The 16,593-nt window shown below is 41.4% G+C and overlaps 1 protein-coding gene across 6 annotated transcripts in view; it reads right to left on the bottom strand.

Moving 5' to 3' along the window:
- The window catches only part of rtel1 (regulator of telomere elongation helicase 1), a 56,099-nt gene that overhangs the window by 21,149 nt on the left and 18,357 nt on the right, over nt 1–16,593 (bottom strand). For 4 of the 6 annotated variants that reach the window (XR_008755499.1, XM_055892562.1, XM_055892561.1 and 1 more), the window contains exons 18-25: nt 15,085–15,125; nt 14,259–14,344; nt 12,469–12,546; nt 8,639–8,716; nt 6,433–6,579; nt 6,077–6,192; nt 2,872–3,072; nt 711–834 (exon numbers count right to left, since the gene is read on the bottom strand). Coding sequence is in view for 5 of the 6 variants with exons in the window: in XM_055892562.1 (XP_055748537.1) it covers nt 711–834; nt 2,872–3,072; nt 6,077–6,192; nt 6,433–6,579; nt 8,639–8,716; nt 12,469–12,546; nt 14,259–14,344; nt 15,085–15,125 (871 nt within the window). In the remaining variant the exon portion in view is untranslated. The remainder of the gene's footprint in view (nt 1–710; nt 835–2,871; nt 3,073–6,076; nt 6,193–6,432; nt 6,580–8,638; nt 8,717–12,468; nt 12,547–14,258; nt 14,345–15,084; nt 15,126–16,593) is intronic. The other 2 variants (XM_055892565.1, XM_055892564.1) reach the window with 1 other exon arrangement.

A 16,593-nucleotide genomic window follows, 5' to 3' on the forward strand; every position in this document is an offset into this window, starting at 1 on the left:
GGTCACCCCTAAAGCCAATTCCTCCTTCGGGCGCCTTTCCTTCCAGTTCTCTGCTGCCAATGACTGGAACGAACTGCAAAAATCACTGAAGCTGGAAACTCATATCTCCCTCACTTGCTTTAAGCATCAGCTGTCAGAGCAGCTCACAGATCACTGCACCTGTACATAGCCCATCCAACTACCTCATCACCATATTGTTATTTATTTTGCTCCTTTGCACCCCAGTACCGCTATTTGCACACTCATCTTCTGCACATCCATCACCCCAGTGTTTAATTTGCCATACTGTAATAATTTCGCCACTATGGCCTATTTATTGCCTCACCCACCTTATCCTACCTCATTTGCACACACTGTATATAGACTTTCTCTATTGTATTATTGACTGTATGTTTGTTTATTCCATGTGTAACTGTGTGTTGTTGTTTGTGTCGCACTGCTTTGCTATATCTTGCCAGGTCGCAGTTGTAAATGAGAACTTGTTCTCAACTAGCCTATCTGATTAAATAAAAGGTTAAATACTTTTTTTTTTATGACCCAGGGCATTGATATAACATTACTCAGATGCACAAAAACAATAACATTCAAAATGGGTGAACCTTTCCTTTAAGGGTTATTATTACAGTACATTCCAAATGTATAATTTAATGTTTCTCTCTCAAGCAGTCAGAAAGTCACTCAAGATGTACTCTTCTGCTTGACCCACTTACATGTTTCTGTGCAACTCTGAAGAACTGCGCCACGTCACGGACCACATTTCCAAAGTTGTCGTAAGTGCGCACGTAGGGCCTTATCCATGAGGGTAGCTGGGCACGTGCGTCTGTGCTTTTGAACCTGGAGGAAATAGCCAACGGACACTATAGAGTTGCATGATAGGAAAAACTCGTAACACTATAACGTTCAGTAATAAATAATTTAAGGCATTTACAAACAGTTTGTTCACCATTTATAACTCATTACTACCACATTGGAAAAGGTTGGTAAGCTACTGCTTATTCTTTATCATTCATATGATTTAAGCCAATTTGACACCTTAAAAGAGTATCAGGTACTGCTGGAATGTCTACCAATGTCCATCTTTTGTGAGAAATTACACTGGTCACTCAAAACATTTATAAAGTATAGCCTAGATAGCCCTCACTTTATATTAGGAACCACAAAAACACTTAACTAATGATTAGTAAACCGTTTAAAAAGGACCTATATTAAACATCTTATGAATTATTTATGAATAAAAGTTGTGAATAACTAGCTTACTAACATTTACAAATGGGAGAAAAGGTGAGCAAACTTTAAATGCCTTATAATTGGTTTATTACTGACTGTTATTAGAAAGTGTTACCAAAACTGTGTAAGGGTCGGTCTGACGATACTGACAGAGACACTAGATCGAATAATCCACCCGTACAACAGAACAACGTAAACAGAAGTTCTATTCAGTGTCAATGTTGAATAGAGACAGACATGGTTGACTCTATTGAAAAAAAAACTACTGTTGGATTCGGGGTAAACTTTGAACATTGATATACTAGAGACATGATAGATCAGAAGCAGAAGGATAAGGCATAAAGGAGTGTAAGAGACTAGTTTTTACATCAGAAGTTAAAGGGTATCTGTAGGAGACAGTGGCTGTGGAATGTGCTGGGTGGACGGGAGTAAGTCACGGGAGTGCGATAGGGGATACGGGTGGAGAGCTTTGGATTAGACATCAAGGGGGTTGAGGTCAGGTCAGCTTAAGAACAAGTGTATCTTTAATTCTATGTAAAACATGTATCTTTCATCAAAGTTTATGATGAGCATTTCTGTTATTTGACGTGGCTCTGCAATTTCTCTGGATATTTTGGAGGCATTTCTGAACATGGCGCCAATGTAAACAGAGGTTTTTGGATATAAATATGAACTTAATCGAACAAGACATATATGTATTGTGTAATATGAAGTCCTATGAGTGTCATCTGATGAAGATCATCAAAGGTTAGTGATTAATTTTATCTCTATTTGTGCTTTTTGTGACTCCTCTCTTTGGCTGGAAAAATGGCTGAATTTTTCTTTGAGTTGGTGGTAACCTAACATAATCGTTTGTGGTGCTTTCGCTGAAAAGCCTATTTGAAATCGGAGACTTGTGGGATTACAAGATTACCTTTAAAATGGTATAAGACACATGTATGTTTGAGGAATTTGAATTATGAGATTTCTGTTGTTTGAATTTGGCGCCCTGCACTTTCACTGGCTGTTGTCATATCGATCCCGTTACCGGGATTGCAGCCATAAGTTAAGGAAGACAGAACGGTTTATTACTCTATCACTTTGTCTTCCTGTCGAACCATAAAATGTAAGGATTGGAAAGAAGGAGGAGTGTCTAAAGTGGATTATATATATACTTGTAGTGGTGGAAACATGTCTTTGTCTGAATTACAGCTGTAACGACCCTTTGGGAAGAATTAAACTTGGTTAAGCTTCACTAGTGTCCGTGAATTATTTATTCAAAATTGGAACCTAACACTACCTACCCATACATAGGTGAGATAGCTGATGTTTTCAACTTCCACATAATAGCTGGTGATTCCTAAATCACGATAAGGTTAATATTTTATATTGATGGTGACAAGTGATGACTTGCACATACTGTACAGTACCAGTCAAAAGTTTGGACACACCTACTCATTCAAGGGTATTTAATTATTACTATTTTCTACATTGTAGAATAATAGCGAAGACATCAAAAACTATGAAATAACATATGGAATCATGTAGTAACCGAAAAAGGTTTTAAACAAATCAAAATATGTTATATTTGAGATTCTTTGAAGTAGCACCCTTTGCCTTGATGACACCTTTGCACACTCTTGGCATTCTCTCAACCAGCTTCACCTGGAATGCTTTTGCAATGGTCTTGAAGGAGTTGCCACAGATGCTGAGCACTTGTTGGCTGCTTTTCCTTCACTCTTCATCTCAATTGGTTTGAGGTCAGGTGATTGTGGAGGCCAGGCCATCTGATGGAGCACTTCATCACTCTCCTTCTTGGTCAAACAGCCCTTACACAGCCTGGTGGTGGTATGTTGGGTCATTGTTCTGTTGAAAAACAAATTATATTCCCACTAAGCCCAAACCAGATGGGATGGCGTATCGCTGCAGGATGCTGTGGTAGCAATGCTGGTTAAGTGTGCCTTGAATTCAAAATAAATCACTGACAGTGTCAACAGCAAAGCACCAATACACCTCCTCCTACATGCTTCACGGTGGGAACAACAAATGCGGAGATCATCCGTTCACCTAACCTTCGACTCACAAAGTCGCTGACTGATTGACTCAAACGCATTAAGAAGGAAAGAAATTCAACAAATTAACTTTTAACAAGGCAGACCTGTTAATTGAAATGCATTCCAGTTGTGCAAAGCTGTCATCAAGGCAAAGGGTGCTACTTCAAAGAATCTCAAATCAACAAATACATTTTATAACACTTTTTTGGTTACTACATGATTCCATGTGTTATTTCATAGTTTTATGTCTTCACTATTATTCTAAAATGTAGAAAACAGTAAAAAGGGAAAACCCTGGAATAAGTTGGTGTGTCCAAACTTTAGACTGGTACTGTAGGAGATATCAGGCAAAGGATGATGACTAGAATCCTATAGGACAATATAGTTGATGTCCCAGTCATGTGATGTTTACAATGTCAACCTCTATTTCTAGAGACACGTCATGTTCCGTCACCACCGCAGCCTGAAGAAGAATATAGGCTGATCTGCACCTACTTGAATATACAGTTGAAGTCAGAAGTTAACATACACTTGGGTTGGAGTCATTAAAACTTGTTTTTCAACCACTCCATAAATTTGTTGTTAATTAACTATATTTTTGGCAAGTCGGTTAGGACATCTACTTTGTGCATGACACAAGTCATTTTTCCAACAATTGTTTACAGAAAGATTATTTCACTTATAAATCACTGTATCACAATTCCAGTGGGTCAGAAGTTAACATACAGTAAGTTGACTGTGTCTTAAACAGCTTGGAAAATTCCAGAAAATGATGGCATGGCTTCAGAAGCTTCTGATAGGCTAATTGACGTCATTTGAGTCAATTGGAGGTGTACCTGTGGATGTATTTCAAGGCCTACCTTCAAATTCAGTGCCTCTTTGCATGACATCATGCGAAAATCAAAAGAAAATAAATCAGCCAAGACCTCAGAAATGTTTTTGTTTTTTTTAACTGAGTTTAAATGTATTTTGCTAAGGTGTATATGTAAACTTCCAACATCAACTGTAAACAGTTCACTAAAGTTTTCTGCATCGAACTGGCTGCCTACTTGTTTTCCTTCTTGTATTACCTTGCCATTTAGGGACCTATGCCTGGAACCATGAGATGATGGGCATACACAACTGATAATCAACTGTATATGCTGGTCACTTCAGGTTAAGTCGGAAGTTTACACACACCTTACCAAATATATTTAAACTCAGTTTTTCACAATTCCTGACATTTAATTCTAGTAAAAATTCTCTCTCTTAGGTCAGTTAGGATCACCACTTTATTTTAAGAATGTGAAATGTCAGAATAATAGTAGAGAAAATGATTTATTTCAGGTTTGATTTCTTTCATCACATTCCCAATGGGTCAGAAGTTTACATACACTCAATTGGTATTTGGTAGCATTGCCTTTAAATTGTTTAACTTGGGTCAAACGTTTCAGGTAGCCTTCCACAAGCTTCCCACAATAAGTTTGGTGAATTTTGGCCCATTCCTCCTGACAGAGCTGGTGTAACTGAGTCAGGTTTGTAGGCCTCCTTGCTCGCACACACTTTTTTGGTTCTGCCCACAAATTCAATATAGGATTGAGGTCAGGGCTTTGTGATGGCCAATCCAATACCTTGACTTTGTTGTTCTTAAGCCATTTTGCCAGAACTTTGGAAGTATGCTTGGGATCATTGTCCATTTGGAAGACTCATTTGCGAACAAGCTTTAACTTCCTGACTGATGTCTTGAGATGTTGCTTCAATATATCCACATAATTTCCCTACCTCATGATGCCATCTATTTTGTGAAGTGCACCAGTCCCTCCTGCAGCAAAGCACCCCCACAACATGATGCTGCCACCCCCGTGATTCACGGTTGGGATGGTGTTCCTCGGCTTGCAAGCCTCCCCCTTTTTCCTCCAAACATAACTATGGTCATTATGGCCAAACAGTTCTATTTTTGTTTCATCAGCCAAAGGACATTTCTCCAAAAAGTACAATCTTTGTCCCCATGTGCAGTTGCAAACCGTAGTCTTGCTTTTTTTATGGCAGTTTTGGAGTAGTGGCTTCTTCCTTGCTGAGTGGCCTTTCAGGTTATGTCGATATAGGGCTCGTTTTGCTGTGGATATAGATACTTTTGTACCCGTTCCCTCCAGCATCTTCACAAGATCCTTTGCTGTTGTTCCGGGATTGATTTGAACTTTTCGCACCAAAGTACGTTCATCTCTAGGAGACAGAACGTGTCTCCTTCCTGAGCGGTATGACGGCTGCGTGGTCCCATGGTGTTCATACTTGCGTACTATTGTTTGTACAGATCAACGTGGTACCTTCAGGCGTTTGGAAATCGCTCCCAAGGATGAGCCAGACTTGTGGAGGTCTACCATTTGTTTTCTGAAGTCTTGGCTGATTTATTGTGATTTTCCCATGATGTCAAGCAAAGAGGCAGTGAGTTTGAAGGTAGGCCTTTAAAATACATCCACAGGTACACCTCCTATTGACTCAAATGATGTCAATTAGCCTATCAGAAGCTTCTAAAGCCATGACATAATTTTCTGGAATTTTCAAAGCTGTTTAAAGGCACAGTCAACTTACTGTATGTAAACTTCTGACCCACTGGAATTGTGATACAAGTGAATATATAAGTGAAATGTCTGTAAACAATTGTTGGAAAAATTACAAAGTAGAAGTCCTAACCGACTTGCCAAAACTATAGTTTGTTAACAAGAAATGTATTGAGTGGTTGAAAAACAAGTTTTAATGACTCCAACCTAAGTGTATGTAAACTTCCGAGTTCAACTGTACCCGATGATCACCTGAAATGACCAGCATACAATACTGACCTGTGGTCGCACAAGAAGATAGCCCCGTAGTCATCACGGTGGCGAATGACTCTTCCAATAGCTTGGTTCACTGCCCTGGACGCCTGCTGTCGATACCAGTTCTGCCCCGACAGGTACTACAGACACACACGGAAAGGCAGAGAAACACACATATTAACTAGATGTCCAACTTCTTAGTGCATGAACATCTTTGCCAAATATATGTCTTAAAGTATATGTTTTGTTTTTAGTGATAAAAAATGTGAATTGACAATTTACATGAACTTCACTTCTGTAAGGGTACCTATTAGTGAAGCCCTAATAAATCCTGTAATATATCATCAGTCAGAGGACCAGCGAAGGGGCTTCCTCCATACCTGCACCCCAGGTGTCTTCTTCCTGCACATCTCGTCCAGGTACTGCATCTTCAGAATGACCCGGGGGTCCATGCGGGGCGGGAACGGGAGGCCAGTGATTATGACGCCTCGGCCATACGTGTCAGCAAAATCCAGCCCCTCGCTGGCCTGGCAGAGGTACAAGGACACCAATCAAGGCACACAGAAAATACAATGCATGGGCTTAAGATCAATTCAGAGTGCTGTCTCCATGCGTTGTCAAAATTGTAGCAACCTTAACCTAATACTTAGCGACCTCATTAAGAGGTTTGGATATCTTGCCATGACAGCTGAGGTAGTGGTCAATTTCACTTTGAGTCAAAATGCAAGCCGAGATCTACCGCTTAGATTTTATTTGTATTTTAAACATGACTTAAAAAAACAGAAGCCTATGCAACATTGACAACATTAACCTTTTACAGTTCTAGAACAACAAGGTTTGTTCAGTAGGGTTAGCCCAATAGATTACTGCATATTGGATATGCTTGAATTGACCTGCCAATGTTGTTCTTCTCAGACCATTTCAAAATAATATTTCAAAACTTGAGGTATGATCACACCAGTAATAGATCAGTTGTTGGAGTACTTGTGAAGCACAGATGAGTGAGCATAAAATTGACGATTGAAAATATATTGTCCTAATTTTTTTTCTCCACTGGTCTGACAGTGCTTGAATCTAATGGTCAGTCTCAACGGAGGGAGGTAGAGAGCAGCCCCCTCCCTCCACTGAGACTGAACAAAAAGGGGACAACATCTTCCAACTAATTGTGAAACGAGTCGCACTGCATTATTTCTGCTTTTTTCATTTTCTACATTGGTGTCAGAAGTGGGATGGCACCCGTGAGGCCATCAGAGGGCCATGTGAAACTCAGGGACTTGGTATAGAGAGGCGCGGGGAACGCTTCCCCGAAAGAAGGGGTAGTGGATGTGTGACCTCGTCAAGCGGTTTGGATCTCTTGGCGTAACAGCTAAGGTGTTGGGTTGATAGTCACTGGACACGGGTTCAAGTCCCGATCAGCGGTACCCCCCGAATTTGCTACAAGATATTTATGTCAAAAGGCTTAAACAATATTTTTTATAAGGTTTCTGTTCACAAGAAGTAGATTACCCAATGAAATGATTACGATGGGAAACACTCCAGGAACAAATGTAAGTACATTATTTGTTTTAATTCAAACTCATAACAAAACAGCAGCCAGTGCTTGAGAGGATGCAATGGGCAGTTTCTGGTTGTATAGACACCATTTCAAATATATCTCTCTACTGCGAAATGGTTCTCAAACAATGCAGTATTTTTCAGGTATGAGCAATGCCTAGAACTCGGAGGCATGTGTGCAGGTTTTTCCTCAATTTCTTTACACAATACAAACAGACAACGACATCATACCCGCCCAGACAAATTCTCACCCCTATCTCCAGTAACTGCAATTGTCTCTGCTACATCCTCAAATTGCATTACTTTGTTCCTCTCCATCGCACGCGCTCTTTCAATATTGACATAATGAAGTATATGATTTTTTCCATTGTCTTAACGATGGAGGATTGGTTGATTTCCAGTTTAAGTATATATATTTTTTTATAGATAATTGACGAGAACAGTATCGTCCAGCCCATCAGATATCTTACTACACCCCAGTAGCGGTGTTTGGGAAGAAAACGTTTTTTTTTTTATTCATTCAATTTTTTCAGGAAGCCTGGCTTCCCTTGACATCCATGAATGCATGCGACTGATGCACCCTTATATGGAATGTCTTGAAATATGCAGACAAAGATTGAAAGTAAATTTAGATTGTAATACTTCTGACAGTCAACTTTCTAATTCTACACATAACTTTTGGACTTTAAAGCATTCCCAGAAAATGACTCTGTCGTTGTGCTGTAGAATGTGTTAATTTGGTCTCGTATAATAGTGTGCTGTTTTTCCAATGAGGCCTGGTGACATTCTGCTTTGCCAAAATCAGGAACTGCTATGTTGACATTAAAAATGAGGTAGCATGCTATGTTTCCCTAACATGACGATGTTAGGTCATGGAGGGTAAACAGTGACCTTTTGGTAGAAGTGATTTACAGTATGTGAGTGGGCGACTATCTCAACCAGTAAGTGCTATAAAGCCATCAGAGCAGAGGAAGTACTTCAGGCAAGGATATGGGGAAGACAGACTGACCATGACAAACAAACAGGTCTTACCTTTCCCCGACAGACCGCAAAGAAGCTGCCCCCTTTAGATTTCGAGTCACTGACTTTGTCATAATAACCATCAATTATCTAGACAAAAGGGAAATGGTATGGGTTAAGTTAGCTTCGCTGTACTAAAGAGAGTTTTTTTATTTTTTTATTTCACCTTTATTTAACCAGGTAGGCAAATTGAGAACACGTTCTCATTTACAATTGCGACCTGGCCAAGATAAAGCAAAGCAGTTCGACACATACAACAACACATAGTTACACATGGAGTAAAACAAACATACAGTCAATAATACAGTGAAAAATAAGTCTATATACAATATGAGCAAGTGAGGTGAGATAAGGGAGGTGAAGGCAAACAAAATATATATATAAATAAATAAAAATATAAAAGGCCATGGTGGCGAAGTAAATACAATATAGCAAGTAAAAAAAAAAACACTGGAATGGTTGGTTTGCAGTGGAAGAAGGTGCAAAGTAGAGATAGAAATAATGGGGTGCAAAGGAGCAAAATAAATAAATACAGTAGCTAAAGAGGTAGTTGTTTGGGCTAAATTATAGATGGGCTATGTACAGGTGCAGTAATCTATGAGCTGCTCTGAAAGCTGGTGCTTAAAGCTAGTGAGGGAGATAAGTGTTTCCAGTTTCAGAGATTTTTGTAGTTCGTTCCAGTCATTGGCAGCAGAGAACTGGAAGGAGAGGCGGCCAAAGGAAGAATTGGTTTTGGGGGTGACCAGAGAGATATACCTGCTGGAGAGTGTGCTACGGGTGGGCGTTGCTATGGTGACCAGCGAGCTGAGATAAGGGGGGACTTTAACTAGCAGGGTCTTGTAGATGATCTGGAGCCAGTGGGTTTGGCGACGAGTGTGAAGCGAGGGCCAGCCAACGAGAGCGTACAGGTCGCAGTGGTGGGTAGTATATGGGGCTTTGGTGACAAAATGGATGGCACTGTGATAGACTACATCCAGTTAATTGAGTAGGGTTTTGGAGGCTATTTTGTAAATGACATCACCGAAGTCGAGGATTGGTAGGATGGTCAGTTTTACAAGGGTATGTTTGGCAGCATGAGTGAAGGATGCTTTGTTGCGGAATAGGAAGCCGATTCTAGATTTAACTTTGGATTGGAGATGCTTGATGTGAGTCTGGAAGGAGAGTTTACAGTCTAACCAGACACCTAGGTATTTGTAGTTGTCCACATATTCTAAGTCAGAGCCGTCCAGAGTAGTGATGTTGGACAGGCGGGCAGGTGCAGGCAGCGATCGGTTGAAGAGCATGCATTTAGTTTTACTTGTATTTAAGAGCAATTGGAGGCCACGGAAGGAGAGTTGTATGGCATTGAAGCTCGCCTGAAGGGTTGTTAACACAGTGTCAAAAGAAGGGCCAGAAGTATACAGAATAGAGTCGTCTGCGTAGAGGTGGATCAGAGACTCACCAGCAGCAAGAGCGACATCATTGATGTATACAGAGAAGAGAGTCGGTCCAAGAATTGAACCCTGTGGCACCCCCATAGAGACTGCCAGAGGTTCGGACAACAGACCCTCCGATTTGACACACTGAACTCGATCAGAGAAGTAGTTGGTGAACCAGGCGAGGCAATCATTAGAGAAACCAAGGCTGTCGAGTCTGCCGATGAGGATGTGGTGATTGACAGAGTCAAAAGCCTTGGCCAGGTCAATGAATATGGCTGCACAGTACTGTTTCCTATCGATAGCGGTTAAGATATCGTTTATGACCTTGAGCGTGGCTGAGGTGCACCCATTACCAGCTCTGAAACCAGATTGCATAGCGGAGAAGGTATGGTGGGATTCGAGATGGTCGGTAATCTGTTTGTTGACTTGGCTTTCGAAGACCTTAGAAAGGCAGGGTAGGATAGATATAGGTCTGTAGCAGTTTGGGTCTAGAGTGTCTCCCCCTTTGAAGAGGGGGATAACCGCAGCTGCTTTCCAATCTTTGGGAATCTCAGACGACACGAAAGAGAGGTTGAAAAGGCTGGTAATAGGGGTGGCAACAATTTCAGCAGATAGTTTTAGAAAGAAAGGGTCCAGATTATCTAGCCCGGCTGATTTGTAAGGGTCCAGATTTTGCAGCTCTTTCAGAACATCAGCTGACTATTTGGGAGAAAGAGAAGTGGGGAAGGCTTGGGCGAGTAGCAGAGGGGAGGGCAGTGCTGTTGACCGGGGTAGGGGTAGCCAGGTGGAAAGCATGGCCAGCCGTAGAAAAATGCTTATTGAAATTCTCAATTATAGTTGATTTGTCGGTGGTGACAGTATTTCCTATCTTCAGTGCAGTTGGAAGCTGGGAGGAGGTGTTCTTATTCTCCATGGACTTTACAGTGTCCCAGAACTTTTTTGAGTTTGTGTTGCAGGAAGCAAATTTCTGCTTGAAAAAGCTAGCCTTGGCTTTTCTAACTGCCTGTGTATACTGGTTTCTAGCTTCCCTGAAAAGTTGCATATCACGGGGGCTGTTCGATGCTAATGCAGAACGCCATAGGATGTTTTTCTGTTGGTTAAGGGCAGTCAGGTCAGGAGAGAACCAAGGGCTATATCTGTTCCTGGTTCTAAATTTCTTGAATGGGGCATGCTTATTCAAGATGGTGAGGAAGGCATTTTTAAAAAATATCCAGGCATCCTCTACTGACGGGATGAGATCAATATCCTTCCAGGATACCTCGGCCAGGTCGATTAGAAAGGCCTGCTCGCTGAAGTGTTTCAGGGAGCGTTTGACAGTGATGAGTGGAGGTCGTTTGATCGCTGACCCATTACGGATACAGGCAATGAGGCAGTGATCGCTGAGATCTTGGTTGAAAACAGCAGAGGTGTATTTGGAGGGCAAGTTGGTTAGGATGATGTCTGAGGGTACTCGTGTTTACGGAATTGGGGTGATATCTGGTAGGTTCATTGATAATTTGTGTGAGATTGAGGGCATCAAGCTTAGATTGTAGGATGGCTGGGGTGTTAAGCATGTTCCAATTTAGGTCGCCTAGCAGCACGAGCTCTGAAGATAGATGGGGGGCAATCAGTTCACATATGGTGTCCAGAGCACAACTGGGGGCAGAGGGTGGTCTATAGCAGGCGGCAACAGTGAGAAACTTGTTTTTAGAGAGGTGGATTTTTAAAAGTAGGAGTTCAAATTGTTTCGGAACAGACCTGGATAGTAAAACAGAACTCTGCAGGCAATCCTTGCAGTAGATTGCAACACCGCCCCCTTTGGCTGTTCTATCTTGTCTGAAAATCTTGTAGTTAGGGATGAAAATGTCAGAATTTTTGGTGGTCTTCCTAAGCCAGGATTCAGACACGGCTAAAACATCTGGGTTGGCAGAGTGTGCTAAAGCAGTGAACAAAACAAACTTAGGGAGGAGGCTTCTAATGTTAACATGCATGAAACCAAGGCTATTACGGTTACAGAAGTCATCAAAAGAGAGCGCCTGGGGAATAGGAGTGGAGCTAGGTACTGCAGGGCCTGGATTCACCTCTACATCACCAGAGGAACAGAGGAGGAGTAGGATAAGGGTACGGCTAAAAGCTATGAGAATTGGTCGTTTAGAACGTCTAGAACAGAGAGTAAAAGGAAGTTTCTGGGGGCGATAAAATAGCTTCAAGGAATAATGTACAGACAAAGGTATGGTAGGATGTGAATACAGTGGAGGTAAACCTAGGTAATGAGTGATGATGAGAGAGATATTGTCTCTAGAAACATCATTGAAACCAGGTGATGTTGCAGGAGTGCAGGAGAAACATTCCCATGATGACTGTCATTTACTGTTACGGTCACGAAACTGCAGGTAGTGACAGAGTACATGCAGCGTTTTAAATGGGAATGTCTGCAGCACTGACCTCCGTGAACATCCCCTTTCCTCTGGGCTCTACAAACATGGGCTTTATGTTTTCAATGCGGTCGGCATGCCCGTTTGCCTGGGAAAAAAGCAGGCATAGAAGAGCATGTTATTATATTAAGTAAGACCAGAGGATTCTCATCACAGGCTCAGCATCAATAAAGAAGCAGGAAGATCCCCTACACACGTAGTGCCTTCGGAAAGCATTCAGCCCTTTACTTTTCCCACATTTTGTTACGTTACAGCCTTATTCTAAAATTGGAAAATTGTCCCCCCCCTCAAACTACTCACAATTGCCCATGACAAAGCAAAAACAGGTTTATTAATGTTTGCTAATTTATTTATAAAAAAAAAATGAAATATCACATTCACATAAGTATTCAGACCCTTTACTCAGTACTTTGTTGAAGCACTTTTGGCAGCGATTACAGCATCAAGTCTTCTTGAGTATGACTTTACAAGCTTGGTATATCTGTATTTGGGGAGTGTCTCCCATTCTCCTCTGAAGATCCTCTCAAGCAGTGTCAGGTTGGATGGGAAACGTTGCTGCACAACTATTTTCAGGTCTCTCCAGAGATGTCCGGGCTCTGGCTGGGCCATTCAAGGACATTCAGATACTTGTCCAGAAGCCACTCCTGCGTTGTCTTGGCTGTGTGCTTAGGGTCGTTGTCCTGTTGGAAGGTGAACCTTCGCCTTCCAACAGTTCTCCCATCTCCACAGAGGAGCTCCAGAGCTCTGTCAGAGTGACCAACGGGTTCTTGGTCACCTCCCTGACCAAGGCCCTTCTCACCCGATTGCTCAGTTTGGCCAGGAGGACAGCTCTAGGAAGACTCTTGGTGGTTCTAAACTTCTTCCATTTAAGAATGATGAAGGCCACTGTTCTTGGGGGCCTTCAATGGTGCAGACAATTTTTGGTACCCTTCCCCAGATCTGTGCCTCGACACTCGGAGCTCTACGGACAATTCCTTCGACCTCATGGCTTGGTTTTTGCTCTGAAATGTATTTTCAACTGTGGGACAGTATATAGACGTGTGTGCGCGCCTTCCCAAATCATGTACAATCAATTGAATTTACCACAGGTGGATTTCAATCAAGTTGTAGAAACATCTCAAGGATGACCAATGGAAATAGGATGCACATGAGCTCAATTTCAAGTCTCATAGCAAAGGGTCTGAATACTTATGTAAATAAGGTATCCGTTTTATTTTTAATAAATTAGCAAAACAATTGTCATTATGGGGTATTGTGTGTAGATTGCTGAGGATTTTTTTATTTAATCAATTTTAGAATAAGGCTGTAACATTACAAATTGTGGAACAAGTCAAGGGGTCTGAATACTTTCCGAAGGCACTGGATAAGGTCTTTAATTTATGATTCATCACACCGCTTGTTCTCAGCCGTCTAGGCAACATACACTGCTTTGGATCTGGTCCTATGCCTGCTCCAGCGTTGAATTTCTGCATTACGGTGACGTCATCTTCCAGACCTTGCATCCACGCATCTTACCAACACATGGCAACGACTGTTGCCATGTGTAGGTAACCATAGAAGTGTAGAGTCTGCATCAGCACATACTGTACGCATACAAGGCTACCTCTAAATCAGGCCTTGGGTCAATTCAACACAAACTCATTCGCTGCAGGAAATAGATTGATATTCAGATCCTAACCTAAAAAGTACTTTCATAGAAAAAGTTATCAACGTATGGGTGGAATTTCAAAAAAGTTGCTGAATTGAGGGTGTTCAAATGGTGACAACCTCTCTTCTGAGGGATCCCTGAGCTGCACTCACCCTCCAGAACTCCAGAGTCTTGTCCATCACAGGGTAAGAGGGGAAGAACACCAGCAAACCGTGAGGGACAACGCGGCCCAGATTCACTGCAGAAAGAAAAAAGAGAAAGAATGAGAATTTAGGTAATTTAGTAGAATGGGTTGTCTCCAGTATGTTTTTCGAGCCAATGCTCTCTAGCATTAGAGCAATGCCTGGAAGTCTAGTGAAACTACCTTTAACTTCCTTCATACTGGACACAGAGAAACAAATGGTATCCACGAGTTCATCTGACTCAGGTGAAGTAGATAACGGGCATCATTGCTAAAATTCAGTAGTATCCCTTTAATATACCCCTCCCCCGATGACAATTTGCCACTGGAGGTCCTTCTCAAGGTCCTTGTATATCTCTGTAATGAGTGATTTTCAAGGTGTTTACAACAATGACATAACATTTAAGGATACACATTACACTAGTAAAAAATATATATTTTAATAGCCTTTGTTTTTATTAATCAATACATTAAATACTTTTGTTCACTTTGGACCATTGACATTTTTTTTTAAAGATACCTCTAAATCCCCAAAACATCTCACTACAACTCTACACATCACTACTGAGACAAGTCAATTTGATTACCCCAAGTACTTTAAACAATGCACAAATAACATTTTGCAGTATAAAAAGGACTAGCATTATGTTTTAACATTGATGAACACTGCAATATATACAAAAACAGTTATTACGTGTAACTAGTTTCTCTCATGGTTGCAAAGGCAAGATACACAAATGCCACCGCAAATCAAGAACAACGGACAGATATTAATTTGTAGGATATATTCATCTTACCAACAGTGTTCCCTAAAGATGCCATGTTTTCAGGGACAAACCTTTGAAACAAATAGTGAATGTGTGTTAATTAAGCTAAAATTATATTATCATATATACAGTGCCTTCGGAAAGTATTCAGACCCCTTGACTTTTCCCACATTTTGTTACGTTACAGCCTTATTCTAAAGTGGATAAAAAATAAAATAGTCTACACACAATAATCCATAATGACAAAGCGAAAACAGTTGTTTTTTTGGAAAATGTTGCAAAATTATATTTAAAAAAAAAAACAGAAATAGGTTATTTACTTAAGTATTCAGACCGTTTGCTATGAGACTTGAAATGGAGCTCAGGTGCATCCTGTTTCCATTGATCAACCTTGAGATGTTTCTACAACTTGGAGTCCACCTGCAGTAAATTCAATTGATTGGACAATTTGGAAAGGCACACACGGGTCTATAGATGGTCCCACAGTTGAAAGTGCATGTTAGAGCAAAAATCAAGCCATGAGTTCAAAGGAATTGTCTGGGGAAGGGTATCAAAATATTTCTGTAGCATTGAAGGTCCCCAAGAACACAGTGGTCTCTATCATTCTTAAATGGAAAAAGTTTGGAACCACCAAGACTCTTCCCAGAGCTGGCCGCCTGGCCAAACTGAGCAATTGGGAGAACAGGCCTTGGTCAGGGAGGTGACCAAGAACCCGATGCTCACTCTGACAGAGCTCTAGAGTTCCTCTGTGGAGATGGGACAACCTTCCAGAAGGACAAACATCTCTGCAGCACTCCATGAATCAGGCCTTATTGGCAGAGTGGCCAGATGGAAGTCACTCCTCAGTAAAAAGGCACATGACAGTCCGCTTGGAGTTTGCCAACAGGCACCTAAAGACTCTCAGACAATGAGAAACAAGATTCTTTGGTCTGATGAAACTAAGATTGAACTCTTTGGCCTGAATGCCAAGCTTCACGTCTGGAGAAAACCTGACAGCATCATGTTGTGGGGATGGTTTTCAGCGGCGGGGACTGGGAGACTAGTCAGGATTGAGGCAAAGATGAACGGAGCAAAGTACAGAGTTCCTTGATGAAAAGCACTCTGGAGCAGGTTAGGACCTCAGACTGGGGCGAAGGTTCACCTTCCAACAGGACAACAACCCTAAGCACACTGCCAAGACAACGCAGGAGTGATTTCAAGACAAGTCTCTGGAAGTCCTTGATTGGCCCAGCCAGAGCCTGGACTTGAACCTGATCGAACATCTCTGGAGACCTGAAAATAGCAGTGCAGCAACGCTCCCCATCCAACCTGACAGAGCTTGAGAAGATCTGCAGAGAAGAATGGGAGAAACTTCCCAAATACAGGTGTCACAAGCTTGTAGCGTCATACCAAAGAAGACTTGATGCTGTAATCGCCGCCAAAAGTGCATCAACAAAGTACTGAGTAAAGGGTCTGAATACGTATGTGAATGTGATATTTACGTTTTTATTTTTGATAAATGATCGTACATTTCTAAAAACCTGTTTTTGCTTTGTCATT

This window comes from Salvelinus fontinalis, chromosome 31 (genome assembly GCF_029448725.1).
Source record: "Salvelinus fontinalis isolate EN_2023a chromosome 31, ASM2944872v1, whole genome shotgun sequence".
NCBI lineage: Eukaryota > Metazoa > Chordata > Actinopteri > Salmoniformes > Salmonidae > Salvelinus > Salvelinus fontinalis.